This window comes from Rana temporaria, chromosome 1 (assembly GCF_905171775.1).
Source record: "Rana temporaria chromosome 1, aRanTem1.1, whole genome shotgun sequence".
Lineage (NCBI taxonomy): Eukaryota > Metazoa > Chordata > Amphibia > Anura > Ranidae > Rana > Rana temporaria.
In genome coordinates this window covers 393,523,985-393,548,021 of record NC_053489.1, presented here as the reverse complement: position 1 = coordinate 393,548,021, position 24,037 = coordinate 393,523,985, and the positions used below count along the sequence as shown (strand labels likewise).

Genomic DNA, 24,037 nt, shown 5'->3' with positions numbered 1-24,037 from the left:
CATCATCCAATGACAATTTGTATCTGGCCGCCCTGGAGGAATCCTCCTCTACCTCTGATTCAGATGCTGAACCTGCCTGAGAGGAAACAACTGATCTGGGAGTCCTATCCCTACCCTCCTCCTCCTCCTCCTGAATTTGTAAGGAAGGAACACTAGAGGCCCTAGGTAGGGACGGGGCCGGACCCTGCATCCTCTCTATCAGTCCTTTAAATGACTGAAACGTGGATGCAATTTCATCTTTAACGGATGACAAAATTTGGTGACAAGTGGTTACTGAACTTTCCTTAACCAAGCTATTGACACAATCAGGACATAAAGGCTTATCCCAGTTAGAACTTAGCTTTGTCCCGCATATGGCACATTTCTTTCTAGGAGGCTGGGTCTTATCATGGGCCTTAACCTGTTAAAGAAAAAAACAACATAATGGACCACATTACAACCAGCTAAACCTGCATTCACCACTGTGAAAAGGTTCCTAGAAGGTGCCAAACCCTCCACCAGACAGGCTCACCACCTAGGGGGGGTATTTGGGGTAACAATCCCCTACCTAACAGAATAAGCCATGTGCCATCACCAGGCCTTACCTGAGAGGTACCGGTGCCTGTTGGACCAGGATCGGGAATAGCCGCTGCTGCGTCCATGGTCCTGTGTTTTTTGTTTCAGGCTCTCTGAACAAACACTAGCGCCGGGTTCCTTCGAGTCCCCTCCGCGCCCTTTTTTGAAGTAGGAACGATACTTCCGGGCGCCCCCTGATGACGCGCTTCCGCCGAGATTCTCCTTCCTCTCTTTGGAACGCACGGTCCCCGCCCCCTCAATGCGAATACCGGAAGTGGCGAAAAGCCGATTTGATGGCGTGTCTCACCCTCACAGCCACGGCCATCCGGATGCTTCCAGGGGACGGATCCCGCCGTCAACGGGGTCCGACTCTCGCCAAGCTCACGGCGGAGGAGACTCCAGCCACGCTCTCTACCCCTAGGGCCAGAGGAGTGCTGAAGGTATGAGGTAGGTTCGCTCCCTATTCAAAAAAAAAAAAAAAAACACGTTCCATGATTGCATCTCCTCCCGTCCGGCAGGAAACACAAAAAACTGAGGAGGCGGCCTGGAGGACCGCCTTTTGTATTTGGGGGTGATTGCGTTTCCTGTCCCGGAGGGAGGAGCTACATCTACATGGCTGTCCTGGAAGACGATAGGGTAAAAATGATCTAGCAAAGCGCGGTGACCTACAACACGTACGACGGCACTATAAAGGGGAAGTTCCATTCGCCTTTGGGCTGCTTTAGCTGATTACGTGTTAGTAAAAGACGATTTGCGCTTTTTTGTCTGTTACAGCGTGATGAATGGCGAGCGCTCCCGTCTCATAACTTGCTTCTGAGCATGCGCAGGGTTTTTACGTCGTTTTAGCCCACACACACGATCATTTTTTACAACCCGAAAAACGACATTGTTTAAAACAACGTTAAAAAATGCAGCATGTTCAAAAAAAAAAAAAAAATGTGTTGTTTTTCAGAACCTGAAAAATTACATGAAGCCCACACACACGATCATTTTAAATGAAGTTTTTGAAAAACGACGTTTTTTTCATGCCGAAAAATGATCGTGTATACGCGGCATCAGGGGGGTGGGTTTGGGACTTTAAATGAGGCGTATGAGATTACAAACATACACCTCCATCCCTGTCAATTGATGAAAGGAGAAGGGTGGGGACTTTAATGAGATGTGTTTGTACAGATTGTACCAAAACAATACATAATTATATATAAAATTAATAATTTATTTAAGCACATGAGACAAAATACATGGCAATTATGACAGGCTGGTATAAATTAGAACTACCGTATTTGCCAGCGTAAAAGACGACAGGGCGTATAAGACGACCCCCTATTTTTCCAGGTAAAAAGTTGGTTTTGGGATATACTACCCCCTTCCTACTAGTCTTTCTGGAAGCTAAGGAGTAGCCAGAACAACCGCTGACAGGAACAACCGCTGACAGAAACAGGCTTTTTTCAAATCTCACTGTGCCATTACATGCCTCCACTGTGCCATTACATGCCTCCACTGTGCCGACCAAGACGATCTCCCTACCTTACTTTCTTTTCAGATTTTGGCTGACAGGCTGCGGGCATCCATGATTCAAAAGCCGCGCCTCCTCCTCAGACTGTTCCGTGATAGGCGGAACACTAATTTTCCCAGCAGGGCCTCTGTTCTGTGTTCCACCTATCACGGATGTCCTCTTGTCCGAGGATGAGAAGGCATCCGTGATAGGCGGAACACTGAACAGAGGCCCTGCTGGGAAAATGAGTGTTCCGCCTACCGCGGAACAGTCTAAGGAGGAGGCGCGGCTTTTAAATCATGGATTTGACGGAGACAGGTACCGGCGTATAAGACGACCCCCGACATTGGATGCATTTTTTTGCATCCAAAAGGTCATCTTATAAGCTGGAAAATACGGTATTACAATTCTATTGTTACACATAAGTAAACTTCGTATGGAGGATGAAATATAAATGCATAAAAAAAACTGCATAAAAGAGCTTAAACACGTTTCGTGGATACAAATCCACTTCTTCAGAAGCAATGCAGATTGCATATGTCAGCATCCCATGACTTTTTATAGGGCTGTCATGCAAGTAATCTTCTGGGGTGGTTGTCACATTTGGCACCTTTCTGGGGGAGGGGGGTGCAGATATCTGTCTAAAACAGGTATTTGCACCAACTTCAGGGAACAGACTCATGTGGGAGTCACGCGCCTTCCCGCTCTCCCGCTGTCTCCTGGAAAACACACTGTTCCCAGGAGAGAGCGGGGACTAGTGACGGCGTGCTGCGCTACCCGCGAATGCGCAGTAGGGAACCGGGCAGTGAAGCCGCAAAGCTTCACTTCCCGATTTCCTCACAGAGGATATCGGCGGGTGCAGCCGAGGGATGAGCGATTGCTCGACCTCAGCTGCCGACATAGTGGGTGCGCTGGACAGGTAAGTGTCCATATTTTAAAAGTCAGCAGCTGCAATATTTGTAGCTGCTGGCTTTAAAAAAAAAAAAAAAAAAAAAAAAAAAAAAAAAAAAATTGCGGCGGAACCTCCGCTTTAATGGCACCCGCATGCATCCAATGTATTTTTCTGTGCGGGTGGTTACAGCTACAAGAACAGGTGCATACCCACACAGATGTGAACCTAGCCCAAAAAGAGACTATCAGAGCGGCTGGTGGAGAGCAGAAGGTACACTCTGCAGAACCCAATGAGGAGAGCTCTGAGAGCCGATTGGAGGGAAGTGAACTGGCCCTTACAAAGAGCAGAGGGGAATAAAGTGCGCAAGGAAAGTGGCTCCAGTACACCATGGCGGCTTTTAACCACTTCCCACCCAACGACGTTGACATTGAGTGGGGATATCTGAATGCCGCCTGCAGCTACCTTCAGACATCTTTTAGAGCCAGCAATTTCCTGCACTGCAAGACCAATCATAGCTGATCATTCTTACAGACAGCGAGAGGGGATTCCCCCCCTCCTGCCGCCCTCTGGTGCTGCTCCCGGCTTGCCTGTACGATCGGCAAGAGGGAGAAGGTATCAGTCCATATCGAAAGTTTACCATAGAGAATCCGGCGGGCCATATGGCCAGGACGTCTATGATCTTTCAGAGGCCAGGCGCGATGTTATAACGTCACGTCCAGCCTCTGCATTAATTTATTTTTTTATCAGGCTTCCCAGCCTAGATGCGAGATCTGGAAATGTATTTACCCCAGATCTCGCTGTAAAGAGGACCCGCTACTCACTATTCCTATTACAAGGGATGTTTACATACATAATAAAAAAATAAAAAAAAAAGTTTCAAAGAAGAAGAAAAAAAAAAAAAAAAAAAAAAAAAAAAGGGTCAAAATAGGAAAATAAACAAAATATTTAAAGCACCCCCATCCCCGTGTGCAGAAGCGAACACATATTTAGGCTATGCCCACATATGTAAACGGCATTCAAACCACACATAAACGTAAGCAATAATTCTAGTGCTAGACCTCTTCTGTAATTCTAAACAGGTAACCTGTAAAAAAAAAAAAACCCTGTTAGACTTGCCGGTAACGGTATTTCCAGGAACCTACGTGAGAGATGATTGGCTCTGCCTTCTACAGGAAACACAAATCAGATACAATTTAAAAGGCCCCTCCCTTTCCTCTGACCTTCAGTTTAAGATCAAGTAAACCTCCACCAAACATAAAAAACACACCACCATCAGGTGAAAGGAAAATAGGGTGGGAATAAAGACGCTGTCCTGGAAGGTTCCCCCCCTCCCTCACCTTCCAGGACAGCTACTTGAGAAGATAAGCAAGATACTATACCTTAGGGAGGGACAACAGCCTAAATCACTTTCCTACCAAAGGAAAGGTCCTGGCTGGAAAGCATCTGAACTCTATGTTTGACAAATGCATGAGAGGAGGACCAGACGGCAGCTTTAGAAATTTCTTCCCATGATGCCCCCGTTCTTTCTGCCCATGACGTAGCCATGGATCTTGTTGAATGGGCCCTAATTCTAGAAGGAGGACTATGACCCGACGCTTTGTAAGCTTCACAAATAGCTTTCCTAATCCATCTAGCGATAGAGCTTTTGGACGCTTTGGATCCCTTTTTGAGGCCACTGAAAAATACTAACAGTTGGGAGGAACTCCTAAACTCACTGGATTTCTCCAAGTAAAGCAGAAGATATCTCTTTACATCTAAAAAACTAAATCTTTACTCTTCTGCATTTTTAGGAGAGGAACAAAAACTAGGAAGAAGGACTACTTCCTGTGACCTATAAAAGTTAGAAGAAACTTCGGGCAAATAGAAAGGATCAGGCTTCATCACTACCCTGTCCTCTAAAATCCTCAGGAAGGGATCTTTACAGGAAAGGGACTGCAGATCAGAAATCCTTCTCCCCAACGTAATAGCCAAAAGGGAGGAAATCTTTAAGGAAATAAATTTCAGGGAAGCTTCATGCAAAGGCTCAAACAGAGCCCTTGTTAGAGCATTAAGCACTAGGGCTGAAAGGAACCTCCTGACTAAAGGATCTTCAGCTAGCCTCTTACAAATACAGACAGGGCCGCAACCTGAACCCTAAGGGGGCTGACAGAAAGACCTTTCTCCAATCCCAAGCGTATAAAATCTAGAACACAGGGAGTAGAAAAAGAATCAAAACCGGATTTTCCATTGCCAGGAATAAAACAGTTTTCCAAACTTTTCCATAGATTCTTCTAGTTACCAACTTACGGCTGTCCAGGATAGTTGGAATAACTGTCTTTGAATACCCTTTCAACTGTAAGATGCGCCGCTCAGCCTCCAGGCCGTCAAATGGAAGGTCTGAGGGTTTGGATGCAATACTGGTCCCTGATGGAGTAGATCCTTCCGCTCTGGCAGGGGCCAGGGAAGATCCACAGAAAGGGTCTTCAGAGAGGAGAACCAACTCCTCCTGGGCCACCAGGGGGCAATCAGGACCACTTCTGCCCAATCCTGAATAATTTTCCGAATTACCAGAGGCAAGAGGGGAAAAGGAGGGAAGGCGTAGGCCAGAGCGATAAACGAGAAGGAGAGCGCCTCCGTCCCTAAGAACTCTGTCTCTCTCTCCAGTGAGTAAAAAGCCAGCCGTATCCTGTTGAGACTGAGGCAAAAAAATCCACTGCAGGAAGACCCCATCTTAGCACAATCTCCAGGAATGTGCTTTGATGTAACTCCAAACAGCTGGAACTTATGCTTACCCTGCTCAGATAGTCTGCCAGCGTGTTCTCCGAACCTCTGATGTGGACTGCTCTGATCAAGGTGACATGGATTTCTGCCCAGGAAAGGATCTGCTGTAATAACGTTAGGAGTGACTCCGAACGAGTGCCCCCTTGCTTGTTCAGGTATGCCACTGTCGTGGCATTGTCTGAAAAAACTAACAGGTCTTCTGAACTGAGCTTCTCCTGCAGAGCCAAGAGAGTTTTCCCTACCTAGCAGTTCCCTGAAATTCGAGGAGCGGTCTGCCTCCTTCGGCGACCAAGCTCCCTGGGCCTGCCAGCCCTGAGAATGCGCACCCCAGCCCCACAGACTGGAGTCCTTCACTGGAGCATGTTGCGCCCAGTTCTTCCCTCCCTGCAGGTGTTCTCACTGCTCCCACCAGGAGAGATTGACAGAATCCTCCCTTGGAAGTTAAACTAGTTGATCCAGAGAATCCTTCCTGCGATCCCAATGGCGCAAGAGAAACGCCTGAAGGGGTCTGGAGTGCAATTGGGCCCAGGGAACTCCTGGGATATCGGCAGTCATTAAACCCAATAACTGCATGACCCGCCGAAGCGAGGTCTGTGGGAGCAATCTGAAGGCCTGCATGGCGAGAAGTTTCAAAACTTTCTCTTCAGGAAGAAAAAATTTCCGAGCAACAGAGTCTATTAGATAACCCAGAAAAAGTATGTTCTGGGAGAGTACCAGACAACAAGACTTCCGTTGGTTGACTTTCCACCCTAGATCCTGAAAGGTCCGCAGAACCAACTGCAGATCCCGCCGGATAAGGGATTCTTTGTCTCTGGCAAAGATCAGAAAATCGTCCAAATATGGGATGATCGATACACTTTGAATCCGAAAAAAAGGCCATGACTTCGGCCATGATCTTTGTAAAAAAATTCTGGGCGCTGCCGAGAGACCGAAAGGGGGGGGGGGCATTGAACTGCCAATGACTCATCCCGTTGTCTATGAGAATCGCTGTCTATGGGAATTAAGTTTCGCATTTTAACCACTTCAATACCGGGCACTTTCGCCCCTTCCTGCCCATGACCATTTTTAGCTTTCAACGCTGTCGCACTTTGAATTGCGCAGTCATGCAACACTGTACCCAAACGACATTTTTATAATTTTCTTCCCACAAATAGAGCTTTCTTTCGGTGGTATTTGATCACCACTGGGGGTTTTATTTTTTACTAAACAAACATTTTTGAAAGAAGAGAAAAAAGTTTCTTAGTTTCGTTTATAAAATGTTTTCGCCTTAACGGACGGGGCACTGATAAGTAGAATTTATGGGCACCGATAGGCAGCTGTGATAAGCAGGTACTAAAAAGGTTTTACTGCTGGGCATTGATTGGTACTGTGGTGGGCACTGACATCCATTTTTTAATAGGGCACTTATTTGCAGCTGTGGTGGCACATCTGATGGGGCTGTGCCGATAATGAATGTGCTGAATATCAGCACAAACCCCCCCCCCCCCCCCGACAGCGAGGGCTGTTGATCGGCTCTCCCTGTCAGCGTGAACCGAGGAATGCTGTTTACCGTCACTTCCTGGTTCACGTGATAATTAGCTGTGATTGGTCACAGCTGATCACGTGGTAAGGAGCCTCCGTCAGAAGCTCCATACAACGATCAGAGATGCAGTGTGTCAGAGTGACACACAACACCTCGGATCGCCAACGCTGCATGCCCCCACGGGCGCACGCCGGCATGTTATTCTGCTGGACATCATGACGCTCAGTCAGGCTAACAGAACCACCGGCCAGGCGCCATTCTGCTATAGGCCGGGCGGGAAGTGGTTAAAGCGGGAGTTCACCCATACATTTTTTTTTACCCTTAGATTGATGCTCGTTTTGTCTAGGGGAATCGGCTAGTTGTTTTAAAATCGAAGCTGTACTTACCGTTGTAGAGAGCGATCTTCTCCGCCACTTCCGGGTATGGGTCTTCGGGACTGGGCGTTCCTTTGTGATTGACAGTCTTCCGACAGGCTTCCGACGGTCGCATCCATCGCGTCACGAGTAGCCGAAAGTCGGTGCGGCTCTATACGGCGCCTGCGCACCGACGTTCGGCTACTTTCGGAAAATCGTGACGCGATGGATGCGACCGTCGGAAGCCTTTCGGAAGACTGTCAATCAAAATAGGAACGCCCAGTCCCGCAGCCCATACCCGGAAGCGGCGGAGAAGATCGCCCTCTAAAAAGGTAAGTACAGCTTCGATTTTAAATAAACTAGCCGATTCCCCTAGACTAAATGAGCATCAATCTAAGGTTGAAAATAGCAATTTCCGGGTGAACCTCCACTTTAAGTACAAACGTTTAGTGCTATTCCACCAGTGTGCGCAATTTCAAAGTGTGACACATTAGGTATCCATTTACTCGGATCATCATCTTTCACATTATACAAAAAAAAAAAAAAATTGGGCTAACTTTACTGTTTTTATTTTATGCATGAAACAGTTCCCCCACACCCCCCACAAAAACACACGTTTGAAAAATTACTGTGCAAATACCATGCAAGATGAAAATTTGCAATGACCACCATTTTATTCCCTAGGGTCTCTGCTAAAAAAAAAAAACATACATGTTTTAGGGTTTTGAGTAATTTTCTAGCAAAAATAAATAAATATGATTTTTACATGTAGGAGCAAAATGTCAGAATTGGCCTGGGTAGCAAGTGGTTAAACTACAAATCAGAAGAGAATCGTGCATACAAAGTACTATGCCTACCAGAAGCAATGGCAGGCACACGGAGCTGCCAGATAACCTCCAGTCACTCAGGTATCCTGCTGTCCATATAACCAGGCCCTTCAGAAATGGTCCCCAGCAACGCCAAACCTGCTGTAACCATGGAACGATGTGTGGAGGCCTAGAGCATTCGCCTGTCATTACCAGCACAGTGTACCAAGCCAGTATACCAATAGAAGCATGTAACGTGTACAAACACTGGACCCATAACACCAATTAGCCTACTATACAGCGCAAAGCACTGAGTAATTCCGGGTCCCCTCCGCCCTCTTCCCCAGTCACATGACCTCTCACCCGCGGGCTCCGGGCGCAGCATCCACCGCCTTTTCTATCTGAGGAGTGTGTGTGTGTGAGGGGAGGGGCGGGGGCGCGCAGGGCCTGGGATGGAGTTCGCGCGCCCGCACGCTGGAAGGATTGCGTGTCTGTGAACGAGAGAGGAGAGCGGTCGTGCTGTCAGGGCTTGGTGGTGGGGGAAAAATGGGGCTGTGACTGAACTCTGTCTATGAGCTGTTATATGGAAGGGTATAAGCACCATTCAAGTAAAAATATGAAATGTGTGCTCATTTGTAGCTTTGTATGGCTGTTGCTTGACTGAAATCACCTCAGAGACTCATTAGACCCTTTTCACGCTGAGGCGTTTTTTAGGCATCATAGCGCTGGAAATCTTCTATTAATTTCAGTGTGTCGCTTCACACGGGCGATGCGCTTGCAGGAGGTTAGTAAAAGTCCAGCAAACAGCATCTTTGGGGCGGTTTGGGAGCACTGTATACAGCGCTCCCAAAACGCCCTGCCTATTGAAATGCATGGGCAGTGCTTCCAAAGCACTTGAAAAGCGATCTGGAAGTGCCGCAACATAGGCACTTTTAACCCCTTCTTTGGTCGCTAGCAGGGGTTAAAAGCGCCCCAGCTAGCGTCCAAAAAGCGCCACTTGCTTACTGGGCACTTAACCTCTTGACCACTGGGCACTTAAACCCCCTTCCTAACCAGACCAATTTTCAGCTTTCGGTGCTCTCACAATTTGAATGACAATTACTCCGTCATACAACATTGTGCCCATCTGAAATTGTTGTCCTTTTTTCCCCCCACAAATAGAGCTTTCTTTTGGTGGTATTTGATCGCCTCTGGGTTTTTTATTTTTTGCGCTTAAAAAGAAAAAACACTGACAATTCTGTAAAAAAAATCTTGTTTCTGTCATATTAGCGGGTATTGCGGAGTATTGGCGGTATTGCAGAGTATGGGGGGGTTATTGCAGAGTATGGGGGGGTTATTGCAGAGTATGGGGGGGCTATTGCAGAGTATAGGGGGGCTATTGCAGAGTATGGGGGGTTATTGCAGAGTATGGGGGGGCTATTGCAGCGTATGGGGGGTATTGCAGAGTATGGGGGGTTATTTCATAGTATTGATTTTATTGCAGAGTATTGCGCAGGGAAGGATGGATGGCTGGATCTGTGACTGCATTTGTCACAGATCCAGCCACAGCAGCTGCTGCTGCCACCCGCTCTCCCCCCTCTCCTCTCACAGTGTACTGATCGGTACAGAGAGGAGAGGGAGGAACCGGCGTCATTACATGACGCCGGTTTGTTTACAAGTGATCGCTCCGTCATTTGACGGAGCGATCACGTGGTAAACCGCCGCTATCAGGGGGCGCGCGAGTGAAGGATTTTGGGAGGACGTCCCAGGGACTTCCTCCCAGAATAACTCCACCGCGCTGTAGACGTCTTTTGTCTATGGCGCGGTGGGGAAGAGGTTAAACCCCCCTCCTGCCCAGACCAATTTTCAGCTTTCGGCGCTGTCACTCTTTGAACTAAAATTGCGCGGTCATACAATGCTAAACCCAAATGAAATGATTATAATATTTTTCCCACAAATAGAGCTTTCTGTGGTACTGGTGTTATTTGATCACCTCTGCGGTTTTTGTTTTTTGTTAACCACTTAAGACCCGGACCAAAATGCAGGTAAAAGACCAGGCCCCTTTTTGCGATTCGGCACCGCGTCGCTTTAACTGACAATTGCGCGGTCTTGCGACGTGGCTCAAACAAAATTGGCGTCCTTTTTTTTCCACAAATAGAGCTTTCTTTTGGTGGTATTTGATCAACTCTGCGGTTTTTATTTTTTGCGCTATAAACAAAAATAGAGCGACAATTTTGAAAAAAATGCAATATTTTTTACTTTTTGCTATAATAAAATATCCCCCAAAAACATATATAACAGTTTTTTTTTTCCCTCAGTTTAGGCCGATACGTATTCTTCTACCTATTTTTGGTAAAAAAAATCACAATAAGTGTTTATCGATTGGTTTTCGCAAAATTTATAGCGTTTACAAAATAGGGGATAGTTTTATTGCATTTTTATAAAAAAAAAATTTTTTACTACTAATGGTGGCGATCAGCGATTTTTTTCGTGACTGCGACATTATTTCGGACACTTTGGACAATTTTGACACATTTTTGAGACCATTGTCATTTTCACAGCAAAAAATGCATTTAAAATGCATTGTTTATTGTGAAAATGACAGTTGCAGTTTGGGAGTTAACCACAGGGGGCGCTGAAGGGGTTATGTGTTCCCTGAAGTGTGTTTACAACTGTAGGGGTGTGTGGCTGTAGGTCTGACGTCATTGATTGTGCGTCCCTATATCAGGGAACACACAATCGATGACAGCGCCACAGTGAAGAACGGGGAAGCCATGTTTACACGCGGCTCTCCCCGTTCTTCAGCTCCGGGGACCCACGGCCGAGGTCACGGAGCTTCGGACCCACCGCTGGGCTTTATACAATCACGTACAGGTACGTGATTGTGCCCAGTGGTGCCATTCTGCCGACGTATATCGCTGTTAGGCGGTCCTTAAGTGGTTAAAAAAGACAGAGTTTAAAAAATCAAAACAAAACCTTTTATATATTTGTTATAAAATTTTACAAACAGTACAAAATTATCAGTGCACTGATGGGCACAGGTAGGCTGCATTGATGGGCACTAATAAGGCGGCATTGGTGGGCACTGATGAGGCGGCACTGAGAAGAGGCACTGAAGGGCATTGATAGGTGGCACTAGTGGGCACTGAGAAGTGGCAGTAATAGATGGCACTGATAGGTGACAGTGATCGGCACTGCTAGGTGGCACTGATGAGACAATGATTGGCACCACTGGTGGACATTGATAGGTGGCACTGTTATGCACTGATTTGTGGCACTGTCAGCCGGTACTGGTGGGCACAGATGAGATGGCTGTGCATCTTTCCTCTTCGGGACCGATGTTCCTTGTACAGAAGCCAGTGATCAGCTTTCTTTCTCCTCACGCTATCATTACCGATCTTCTGTTTACATCACGTGATCAGCTGTCATTGGCTGACAGCTGATCACGTGGTAAGGGGACGGGATCGGCCCCTTACTCCTATCTGTGATCACCCGAGTCTCATTAACTCTGTGATCACAGTGTGCGCCCTGCTTAGGGTGTGCAAGGAGCGTGCAAAGGGGAGGACATCTATTGACGGCCTCCTGGCAAAGTAGGACTGCGCTATAGCCATCATTCGGCTATAGCACGGATCTGAAGGGGTTAAACAGCAGTAAAGCTTTACTAAAACTAGCAGCACTTGCATAAAAGACGTGCAATAAAATGACCCTACCTGCTCGCTGTCTTTTTCCAAGGCCCCTTTCACACCTGTGGACCGTATGTCCGCTTTTTCATCCATCCGTTTGCGGATGAAAAAGGGACATACATTGGTATGAACATCCGCTGACACCCGATCTCGCCTGCCTCCGCAATGCTCCGATTCTGCAGCCAGAAGAAAACCCTATTTTTCCTTCCGTCTGCGGATCGGATGAACACGGACAGACGGTCCGTGTTCATCTGATCCCCCCATAGGGGAGAGCAGAGAAAAGACAGGGCAGTCCCTGCACAGTGTTCGGGGACCGCCCTGTCATCCACCGGCTCAGCGGGGATCAACGGAGCGATCCCTGCTGAGCAAACGGAGGTTTACGGAACGGATCATTACTGATCCGCCCCGTGTGAAAGGGGCCTAAGGCCTTGTTCACACATATGCAGGTTGTATATTCCAGGTGTATTTTGCGTTTTTCAATACACGTTTTCGAGCTAGTTTATAGAACCAAAAACCAGAAAAAAGTCCCTGGCCCTTTCCATAAAATCTACAGATGTTAACGTGACCCATAGGAAACCATGATAAATGGGCTGTAGTGTGTTTCTGCAAAGCTGAAAATGCACAAAAAAAATTGGCTTCACTTCTGGTTCCCTACTGCGCATGCGCAAGTCACGCTGCATGTTCTGAATGGTCCCTGCTGTCTTCTGGGACCTGTGTGCATCCGACAGTCCAACAGACATCAGACACGACCCATTTCATTTCCCAGAATAACCGAGACAACACAAGCTCTGGTATTGGTTCCAAAATGAATGAATGAATGAATCCTTTAATGGTAACTTAGCTTTGTTATATACAGTACAAGCATGTTACAGTTAATCACAGGGACAAAGACACACTCCACCCACACATCACACAATGGGGGGCTTCATACACATTCTTTTAGATAATGACATTCCGATGAGTTAATTACTACTCATTACTAGCCCATCTCTATTGGTTGTAGACAGTTGAGTTTCCTGTAGGTTGCTTAGCAGCAGTGGAGCCTTCTCTGACATGCTGATCGGGATGCAATTCAGGTGATGCTCCCAGTCAAATCCCAGTGTTAAATATCAGAGATTATATTGATCAAAGCCCACACCACACGGCTGCGGAACATACGTTTGATTATATATATATATGTGGTTGTACTCTTGATGCTAATAAATACTGGCCGCGATTCAGATACATTGTAGTATCTTTGAGCGGGCGTAACGCATCTCCTATGCGCTACGCTGACGTAACATTGAGAGGCAAGTACTGTATTCAGAAAGAACTTGCTCCCAAAGTTACGTCGGCGTATCGTAAATGGGCCGGCGTAAGCCCGCGTAATTCAAAGTAGCAAGGCAGTGGGCGTGTTGTGTTTTAATGAAGCGTGACCCCATGTAAATGCATGTCCGATCATACGGCGCATGCGCGCGCATGCTCAGAGTCACGTCGCAAATACTCCCTAAGATACGTCGGCTCAATGCTTTGTCGACGTGAACATAACCTACGCCCAGCCCCATTCACGTACGACTTACGCAAACGACGTAAAATACGATGCTGTTCCGACGTTTCCGACATCCATACCTTAACATGACTTACCCGTGCTTTATGAGGGGTAAACTTACGACGGACATACGCCTTACGTAAACGGCGTAGATAAATCCGACGGGCGCAAGTACGTTTCTGAATCGGCATATCTAGGTCATTTGCTTATTCGACACGTAAATCTACGGAGGCGCCCCTAGCGGCCAGCGTAAATATGCACCCAAGATACGACGGCATAAGAGATTTACGTCGGTCGTATCTTGGCAAAATTCAGGTGTAACTGCCTTTATGAATCAGCGCATAGATACGACGGCGCTCATTTGGACTTACGACGGCATATCTGGAGATACGCTGTCGTAAGTCCTTTCTGAATCCGGGCCACTGTGTTTATTAGATCTGACTGGGAGCATTACCTGGATCACAATCTGATCAGCATGTCAACAGAGAAGGTTATACAGCATTACTGCTGCTAGGTGACCAGCTGGGGGCTCAGCTCTCTGGGCCATATTCTCAAAGAATTACGCCGGCGTAGCAGCAGATACGCCGACGTAAGTCCGAATCTAAGGCCGTCGTATGTTTAAGTGTATTCTCAAACTGAGATACACTTAAACATGCCTAAGATACGACGGCCAGCGCCGTTGTATCTTGGGCTGCAATATCTACGCTGACCGCTAGGTGGCGTTTCCATTGCGGTCAGCGTAGAATATGCAAATGACTAGTTACGCGGATTCACGAACGTACGATTTCCCGTCGTAGTGATTTTACGTCGTTTCCGTAAGAGATATGCGGTGTAAAGATAAACATGTCCCCTAGGTGGCGTACTCAATGTTAAGTATGGCCGTCGTTCCCGCATCTCAATTTTAAAATTTTACGTTGTTTGCGTAAGTCGTCCGTGTAATTTACCCGACGGAGCATGCGCAGTACGATCGTCGCGGGAGTGCGCCTAATTTAAATGATCCACGCCCCCTACCAGGATCATTTGAATTAGGAGGGCTTGTGCGGGTGGACTTTACGGGACGCCGCCACAAGTTTACAGGTAAGTGGTTTGTGAATCAGCCACTTGCCCGTAAAACTTGCGGCGGAGTAACGTAAAGGAGATACGTTACGCCGCCGGAGATCTACGAGAATCTGGCCCTCTATAACCAATAGTGCCAGCCTTCCCCTGCATGCACCCATGATGTCACCAGCACTAGGTCCTAATAGACTGTCGCCGCTGCCAAGGAGACAGATGCCAGACCAGCGCTGTCAATAGCAGGGACAGGACAGCTGGGGAACCTCACAGGGGCAGAACACCAGGCCCCGGTGGCAAGACAACCTTTGCAACCCTGAAAGTTCTCCCACTGCTTTGGACCCTTATATTTTCTTGGTGTGCTGGTGACCTATATCTCTTGTTTTCTGCCACCCTGGGGGGCCCCAGTATAGTAGGAAGGGAGCTCACTGCAGAACATGTGAAAGGGCCCATTGTGGGATCGTAGTAAAGGGCCCCAGGAGAAATATATAATTGCATTTTATAGTTGGCCCCCCTACTTTTGTCCCTGTGCCCCCATGTACCCCCCCTAAATATGAAAGCTGAAGACGCCACTGTTTGCGCCCCCTAGTCCATGGACATTTAGCACTCCCTGAGTCCAGTGTGGGGTGAGCACAGCCAGTCAGTGTGCAGTGAGCACAGCCAGTCAGTGAGCAATGTGCTGTGAGGACTGTCAGTAATGCGCAGGAGTGATGTCATCGCTGTGCAGCCAATCAGATGGTTGCATCATGTAAACCTAGAAGACTGGGGGAAGAGCTTCATTCTAAGGTAAGTATATCATAATGTGCTAGTATGAAATGCATACTAGCACATTATGCATTGTCTTGCAGGGGGTTTACTACCACTTTAAGACTTCAGAAAAGGTAAGTACTAAAAAAAAACATAATATGCATCAAGAGATTCCTGGGTGAATAGAACTGTGATTTCCCACTGATCTCTACATTAAGTAAAGTGTTTGATACCACTGGAGCTCCTAACTCTGGAAGTGCATCTGCAGCTCTAAAACGTAGTCAAGATTCACAGTAGCCAATGTTCTAAAAAGTGTTGCTAAGCAGCCACTGTGAGGTCTTCAGGCAACAACCCTGCAACCTCTTGAATGCCCCTTTTTTTTTCTTATGCCGAACAGCGACCTACTTATTTTGTCTCCCATCTGCCTCTGCTAGACTGTCACAAGGAGGAGATCCGGTCCAGAGCAGAGGAGACACAGCGCACGCCAGGCAGAGGGACGGGACTCCAGGAGCAAGTGCATGCGCAGAAGGGCCTGCCGTGGTGACGTTGCTTCCATTTTGCAGACTGGTCAGTGTGGAGCTTCTTGTCAAGTGGATGCGGCAGAGAAGCCAGTGACCAAATTCCACACCCCCATGGCCGAGGGGACGTTACCAGAGCCCGCAGAGCAGCATCGGAGTACCCCAGGACACCCCCATCCCTAACGGGCATCTTCACCTTGTGAACCTGTAAGTGTATATATTATTGACCCCGCATCTCTCCTTAAAGAGGACCTGTCACACACGATTCCTATTACAAGGGATGTTTACATTCCTTGTAATAGGAATAAAAGTGATCAAAAAAAATAAATATGTAAATAAAGTGTAAAAAATAAATAAAATAAAATTTTTTTTTTTTTAAAACGCCCCTGTCCCCGGTAGCTCGCGCTCAGAAGCGAACGCCCGCATTAGTCCCGCTCACGTATGTAAACGTCGTTCAAACCACATATGTGAGGTATCACCGCGTGCGTTAGAGCGTGTGTAACAATTCTAGCACTAGACCTCCTCTGTAACTCTAAACTGGTAACCTGTAAAAATTTTCAAAGCGTCGCCTAAGGAGATTTTTAAGTAACGAAATTTGGTGCCATTCCATGAGTGTGCGCAATTTTAAAGCGTGACGTGTTAGGTATCTATTTACTCGTTTCAACATCATCTTTCATATTTTACAAAACAATTGGGCTAACTTTACTGTTTTGTTATTTTTTTAATTCATGAAACCATTTTTTTCCCCAAAAAAAGGCATTTAAAAATTATTGCGCAAATACCGTGCAAGATAAAAAGTTGCAATGACCGCCATTTTATTCCCTAGGGTGTCTGCTAAAAAAAACCTATATAATGTTTGGGGGTTCTGAGTAATTTTCTAGCAAAAGAATGATGATTTGTACATGTAGGAGAGAAGTGCCAGAATAGGCCAAGTATGGAGGTGGGTATAAAAGCCCTGTTTTGAAGGGGTTAAGAGGCAGTGTGAGTTTTTTTAAGTTGTAATTTTTTTGTCCTAATTTTTGGAAAAATGAAGAAAGCAAAAGAAAATGTGTGTTTGTTTCTGAAAGTTGTAATTTTAACAAGTTATTTCTCCCACGCAGCATATAATACCTACTTATAAATAAATATACCCCAAAACACATTCTTCTACTCATCCCCAATATGGGGATACCGCATGTGTGAGCCTTTTTTTCTGCTGAGATGCATAGATAGGCCCAAAATCCAAGGAGCACCTTTAGGCCTCGTACACACGACAGAGGAACTCGACGTGCCAAACACATCGAGTTCCCCGCCTTCTCCCATAGAACAACGAGAAAATAGAGAACATGTTCTCTATTTTCTCGACGAGTTCCTCGGCGGCTCCATCGGGCCAAAAGTTTACAGACGACAGAGTTTCTCGGCAGAATCCGGCTCTGACCGAGTTTCTCGCCGAGTTCTGCCAAGAAACTCTGTCGTGTGTACGAGGCCTCAGGCTTTCAAGGGGCACAAATAATGCATCTGATTTCCTGATTACCTATCACATTTCTCAAGGCCCTGAAGTGCCAGGACAGGAGAATCACCCACAGAATGACCCCATTGTCAACACTTTAATGAATTTAGTTAGGGGCATAGTGAGTCTTTTGAAGATCACATTGTTTTGCCACAAGTTTTTAGAAAACGGAGAAAAAAAATGAAATTGTATTTTATTTTACACACAGCTGTCAGTTACTAAGATATTTCCCACGCAGAGCATGGGCATGGTAAAATTTAATCTCAAAACCCATTCTGCTACCACATATTAGAGACTCTTTTGCAGCCTTGCTGCATAATGGCACCCAAAATCCAAGGAGCACCTTCAAGCTTTTAAGAGGCATAAATTAGGCATTTCATTTCTTAACTACCTATTGCACATTGGAGGAAAGGACAAAAACACTGACAAAATGACCAGATTTTGGAGGGTTAACACCCCAATATATTTTCTTAGAGGCATAATGAGTCTTGAAATGTTTTCTTTTTTTCTGTCACAAGCTCTCGAAAAATGCAGAAACAAAATGCTTTTGTTTTTTACACAAAGTTGTAAATTAAAGTGATACTAAAGTCTCAGGTTTTTTTTTTTTGTTAAAAATAACAAACAAGTCATACTTATTTGCTCCTCTTCGTGGGTCCCTCTTCGGTGCTCCTGGCCCCTCCCTCCGGTTGAGTGCCCCCCACAGCAAGCTGCCTGTTATGGGGGCACCTGAGCCGAACCACAGCTCCCTGTGTCCATTCAGACACTGAATCGTGGCCCATCCCCACCCCCCAATGGTATTTTGCTGCTGTCTCAGCCAGTGAGTAGGGAGAGTCCTGGGCAGTCGAGTCTCTCGTGCAACTTCGCTGGATCAAGATGGGGCTCAGTTAAAGCGGGAGTTCACCCATTTAAAAAAAAAAAAAAAATCTCCCCTTAGCTTCCTGCTCGTTCGGTCTAGGGGAATCGGCTATTTATATTAAAATATGTGCAGTACTTACCCGTTTTCGAGCTGCATCTTCTTCCGTCGCTTCCGGGTATGGGTCTTCGGGAGCGGGCGTTCCTTCTTGAGTGACAGCCTTCCGAGAGGCTTCCGACGGTCGCATCCGTCGCGTCACTCGTAACCGAAAGAAGCCGAACGTCGGTGCGGCTCTATACTGCGCCTGCGCACCGACGTTCGGCTTCTTTCGGAAAATCGTGACGCGATGGATGCGACCGTCGGAAGCCTCTCGGAAACCTGTCAATCAAGAAGGAACGCCCATTCCCGAAGCCCATACCCGGAAGCGACGGAGAGGATGCGTCTCGTAAACGGGTAAGTACTGCACATATTTTAAAATAAATAGCCGATTCCCCTAGTAATAACGAGCAGGAATCTAAGGGGGAAAAGTGCCCTCTAAGGGTGAACCCCCGCTTTAACTATTGGGGGGCTGCTGCACATAGAAGGCTTTTATCTTAAATATGCCTTTACAAATCCCCTAAAGAGAATTCAGTAAAGGACTCCGCCTGAGTCCCTGATATGAAGGTCCCCTGACTATTTTTTCAGAAATATTGCATGATATAATGAAAGAGTCAATTCATCAAAGTAAAATATCAAATGTGAGGTAAATGCCTCAAACAAATTAGACAAATCATTAAAGTCAATTCACTAATTCACCTGGTGTAGGCAGCCAGTGAGTGGAGCTCTGCACTGGCCAGTAAATTAAAAGTACACAATGTATCAGTTTAAAAATGTCTACCCTGAGCCTGAGCTCAGGAATGAAGATAAATTGTAACATTTCACCAGAGAGAGGTCATTCTGTGAATTAAAGCATGCTAGAATGTTTTTAAAATTACACAATATTTCTGTTTACATTCATTTACAGAACTATCTCCCTCTGGTGCAGTGTTGGCATGTAAAAAAAAGACGTCCTCGGCAGAAGACAGAGGGACATCGGTGTCAATCAGGGAGAGCTGCGGACAGCTCATCTGTGCCCATGTGTACCACCTGTCAGTGCACAACAGTACCTACCAGTGCCTATCAGTGCCCACAGTGCCACCTCTCAAAGTCACTAATAAGTGCCTCATAAGTGCTGCCCATCATTGTCACCTATCAGTGTCACCTACCAGTGCCATCTATCTGTGCCTATCAGTGCCGCCTTATCAGTGCCCACCAGGGCAGCCTATCAGTGCCCACCAGTGCAGCCTATCAGTGCCCATTAGTATCGCCTCATCAGTGCATATCAATGAAGGAGAAAAATTACCTGTTTGCAGAAAAATGTAACAAAATATAAAACATGATTTCTTTTTTTTTCCATCTTTTTTTGTTTGTTTAGCAAAAAATAAAAACCCCTGAGGTGATCAAATACCACCAAAAGGAAGCTCTATTTGTGTGGAAAAAAATGATTCATTTGGGTACAGTGTTGTATGACCGCGCAAATTGTCATTCAAAGTGCATCAGCGCTGAAAGCTGAAAATTGGTCTGGGCAGGAGGAGGGTTTAAGTTCCCAGTAAGCAAGTGGTTAATGGACCCCCATTGTATCTTGTGTATCACAAAAAACAACCAATTGTATCAAAAACAGGGTACTGTAATAGTTGCCTCTATACAAGTGGTCAGGTAATATAACTTAACGCAGAATTCCACCCAAAAGTGGTAGTTATGCTTGTCAATAGGGATGAGCCGAACATACCCACGTTCGGTTCGCACCAGAACGTTCGAACAGACCGACCGTTCGCGCGAACATTTAGAACCCCATTGAAGTCTATGGGACTCGAACGTTCGAATTCAAAAGTGCTCATTTTAAAGCCCAATATGCAAGTTATTGTTGGAAAACGTCTTTGAGAACCCGGGTCTTGCCCCAGGGAACATGTATCAATGGAAAAAAATAAATAAAAAAAACTGTAGTTTTTTCTTGAGCAGCAATTTTAATGATGCTTAAAGTGAAAAAAAAAATTCCTTTAAATATGGTACCTGCTGGGTGTCTATAGTAGTGGCACGTGTTTAGAAATGTCCCTCCACAACATGAGAATACTCTCAGAAAAAAGTAATTTAATACTGCTTGCGGCTTTAATGTAATGTTTGGTCCCTGCAATATGGATAAAAATCATTGAAAAAAATAGCATGAGTTTCCCTGCCACCACTCCCCCCAGGTCATTACAAGACCCAGTGCCGATCCTGACCTCCCTGGGGCCCTAAGCAAAATGACATGGCACATTATAAATGAGAATCGGGGGGGCGCTGACGACAGTGACATGTCACAAAGTTGAAAGTTGAGAAGCGGGGGGAGGGGGTGTTCTGCTGTCTGAAATGACTCAGCCAGCAAGTTTAGAAGCGGGGTGAGGGGGCGAAAATGACTTCTCACCAGGCGGGGTCTCTAGTAATTTGGGGGGCCCTTTGCAGCTTTGCGGGGCCCTAAGCGGCTTGCATAGTGAGCCTATAGTGAGGATCGGCCCTGACAAGAACTTTTGGCCCTAGATACTTTGAACAGCAGTATACATGCGTTGCAAACAAGATAAGGACTGTAGGTTTCTTAAGTAGAATCAGAACCATGTCATACTTTGCTCCTGCATATTGCACAATTTCCTAAAGAGACCCTCAACAAACTACATGACACTTGTGCCTGATGAGGCCACTGATGTTCCAGTGGTGGTGGCCCGTGAGACTGTCCATACAGGCTTGGCCCCCCAAAGTGCACGTGCTCTGTGGCAACAATATGTCGATTATTTTAGGGGTGGGGGGGCCATTACAATGCCAGATCTTGGCTCAATAATTTATTCTTTTGGGAAATAAAAATTCTAGAAAAAAGGGGGGTTGCCATCCGGGGCCCCCTTTGAACAAATACTGTGAAGAACTCCTGTTCTCTGAAGGCCTCCATTATTTCTGCAAGTCAAAATTCAGCCCAAAAAAATAATGTCAGTCAAGCCTTAGCTTTCTCCCCATATCTAACCCACAAACTCATCCACTGATCATAAAGTCCAAAAATCAAGTTTCGTATCGTCGTACTGCACGATCGTTTTCCCGACGTTTTCTACCGACTGCGAACGACGTTCTAACTCACACAATAGCCCTTTATACACTGCGCATGCGGGAAGCTCTGCACGTATCCCTGCCTATGACGATCGTTCTAGTAATTGGCACGCCCCTTTTCGGTCGGTCAATGCACTTCACTGAAGAAGACATAATGGAGGAGACTCAGGAGAGACAGGAAGCTGCAACCACAAGTAAGGAGAGAGGCCAGGCACACACCAGGAGCAGGAGCAGGAGCATGAAACAAGCCACCAGAATGACCTTTGATGAGATGGTGGAGATGGTTGCCATTGTTGAAGAGGAGAACTATGATTGTCTAATAGGGCCTTACAAGAAAACCAAGAAGCTAAAGGGCCAGATCATGGAGAAGGTACGGAGGACTCTCCATGAGAAATTCGGGGTACAGAGGTCAAGGGATCAGTTGAGGAAGAGGTGGTCAGACTTGAAAAGAAGAGACCCGGAGCAGCTGGAAAGGATTCGAAGAGTCCTCATAAGACGTAAGTAATTTTCATGTGTACTCTGAGTATTTGTTTTTATTATTTTGCGGCATGTGCTTTTTATTTCAGGTTGTGTATATATACAGTTCAAGAATAGATGTTTCAAGGTTCATGTTTGTGGGCATAATAATTGGTTGGTCATTCTATTTAAGATCTTTTTATGTGAGATCAATTTTTTATTTAATGTAGATGTGTTATTAACTAGATTTAAATAATCCAACTTAAGTCAATATACAGTAAAAGGAGAGTATGCTCAGCCCAGCAGTTGGTTACACATATGGACTCAGTAGCACAATGGTTGGCATGGCCGATCCGCCCTATAGGCTCACTATGCAAGCCGCTTAGGGCCCGCAAAGCTGCGAAGGGCCCCCCAAATAACTAGAGGCCCCACCTGGTAAGAAGTCATTTTCGCCCCCTCACCCCGCTTCTCAACTCGCTGGCTGCATGGGAGAAGAGGCAAGATGTCAGCACCCCTTGCTTCTCAATTTAATGTAAGATGTCATTTCCGACAGCAGAACACCCCCTCCCCCCACTTCTCAACTTTCTCTTTCGTTCATAGACGGACACAGCCTTCATTGACCTTAGGGTTATGCTTCTTCCTGCCAGGAGATTTAGGCAGAATTCTACAGCACTTAAGGTGTTAAAAACTTTCCTTCATGCCGCTCCTCCCATGGGGCGTGGCTCCCCCAGGCATAACCCACACCCTGCTCTAGCAGCTTCAGTTTGTTTTCTGCCTAACCGACAGGAGAGTCAGGCTCTCTCTGGAGTCCTGGACTCTGGAGTTTTTCTTGCAATTTTTTCTTGCAATTTTTTTATTATTTTGTTCCTGCATTTTTGAATCCTGCGATTCTTCTATCAACAGCCGACTGGGTGACAGGCTGAGTCCTCGGCCCTTGTAGTCCCCCCAGGTTCGGCCTTCGAGCGTGTGCCGGCCCTTAGCTCAGCTTTGGGACGTCCACGACAGGCCCCGTTGCTCCAGGGGCGGCCGGGGAACTTTGGTTCTAGGGCACACATATGACCGGTCTTTTATGGCCTTGTCACAGTGTGTCTGGCCGTCAGCCATGCCGTTTAGCGGACGTTGGTTCTGTCTGGGATACCTCCAGCCGGTAGTCGCAGGACAGGTAAGTAGTGACCCCTTGCTCAGGTAAGTGGTCTGGCTGGAATTTTCCCAGGGGAGGTCGCCCTGCTTTCCTCTCTCCCTTATTCCTCTCTTTCCTTCCCTTTTGGGTAGCGGCTGTGAGGGGGGGGTTTTCTGGGGTCTCTTTATTATCACCGGGGCCTGTGTGTTAGCTGGGGCTGTGTGTGTTCACTGCAGGGGGCTGCAGTGTTCTCTGCGGGACTTGTGTGCTGCTGTGGCTGCTGGCTGTGTCTGTTCCTTTACAAAAAAAAATAAAAAATTTAAAAAGTGCGCCACGGCCGCCATTTTGCCGTAGTCGCGCCTTGTATATCTCGGCGGCCATTTTCTTGTGGTCCTTGGCGTTTTTTTGCATTACGGCGGCCATCTTTCATTTTCGTTAGGCCTCGTGTGGCCGTTTTAGCGCTCGGAGAGACCGCGAATCTCTCCGTGGGGACTGTCGGCAGCGCAACCGGCTTCTCAGCACATCATCAGGCTCCTCTCAGCGCGATGCACCAGGCGGGGTGGTGAGTTCCCTGGGGGCCCTCATGCTCAGAACTAGAACAGCCGGGAGGTGACCGTGGGTGGTTCTCTGCTTAGCAGTTTGGGTAACTCGGTGGTGGGATGCCCTGGAGCCTGTACTAGGTACAGCTGTACTCCCCACTAAGGCCTGAGTTAACCCTTGATGCCCCTCCCCCTGCCACTTCTGTTGAGGGAGTGTTATTTCTGAAGCAGCTAGTGCCTGGTTGGGGGGTAAAAAAGCGCCCCCTCCCTGAGCCTGCTTCGGGGGATGCCGCTGACATTAGACCATGCCCGGCTATTGCGTCTGGCTCTGGTTCTGTGGTGTCAGTGGATGCGGGCTAAAAACCCACGCGACAAAGGAATTTATTGGAGCTCTTATTTTCTGCGGTTAGAGCTTATAGCTCAGTAACTAGACGGTTTGTGGTTTTGGCGGAGGTACCAGATGTACCAGTCCCTTTTGGGTTCCGCAAACCGCAGCGCACTGCAACTGTGTTCCTTATTTGGACTTTTTATGTTACACCGCAGTATAT

The 24,037-nt window shown here is 46.8% G+C and overlaps 1 protein-coding gene and 1 long non-coding RNA gene across 4 annotated transcripts in view; one reads left to right on the top strand and one right to left on the bottom strand.

Annotated features, from left to right (window-relative positions):
- The window catches only part of GNG7 (G protein subunit gamma 7), a 110,394-nt gene extending 101,547 nt beyond the window's left edge, over nt 1-8,847 (bottom strand). For 2 of the 3 annotated variants that reach the window (XM_040322648.1, XM_040322647.1), the window contains exon 1: nt 8,435-8,740. In XM_040322648.1, coding sequence (XP_040178582.1) covers nt 8,435-8,593 — 159 coding nt within the window. In that variant the 5' untranslated portion in view covers nt 8,594-8,740. The other variant, XM_040322649.1, reaches the window with a different exon arrangement.
- Nucleotides 8,618-19,390, top strand: LOC120912940. The gene is made up of 3 exons (XR_005743465.1): nt 8,618-8,974; nt 15,805-16,095; nt 19,234-19,390. It is a non-coding gene; the product is annotated as an uncharacterized LOC120912940 (long non-coding RNA).
- The last annotated feature ends 4,647 nt before the right edge of the window (nt 19,391-24,037 follow it).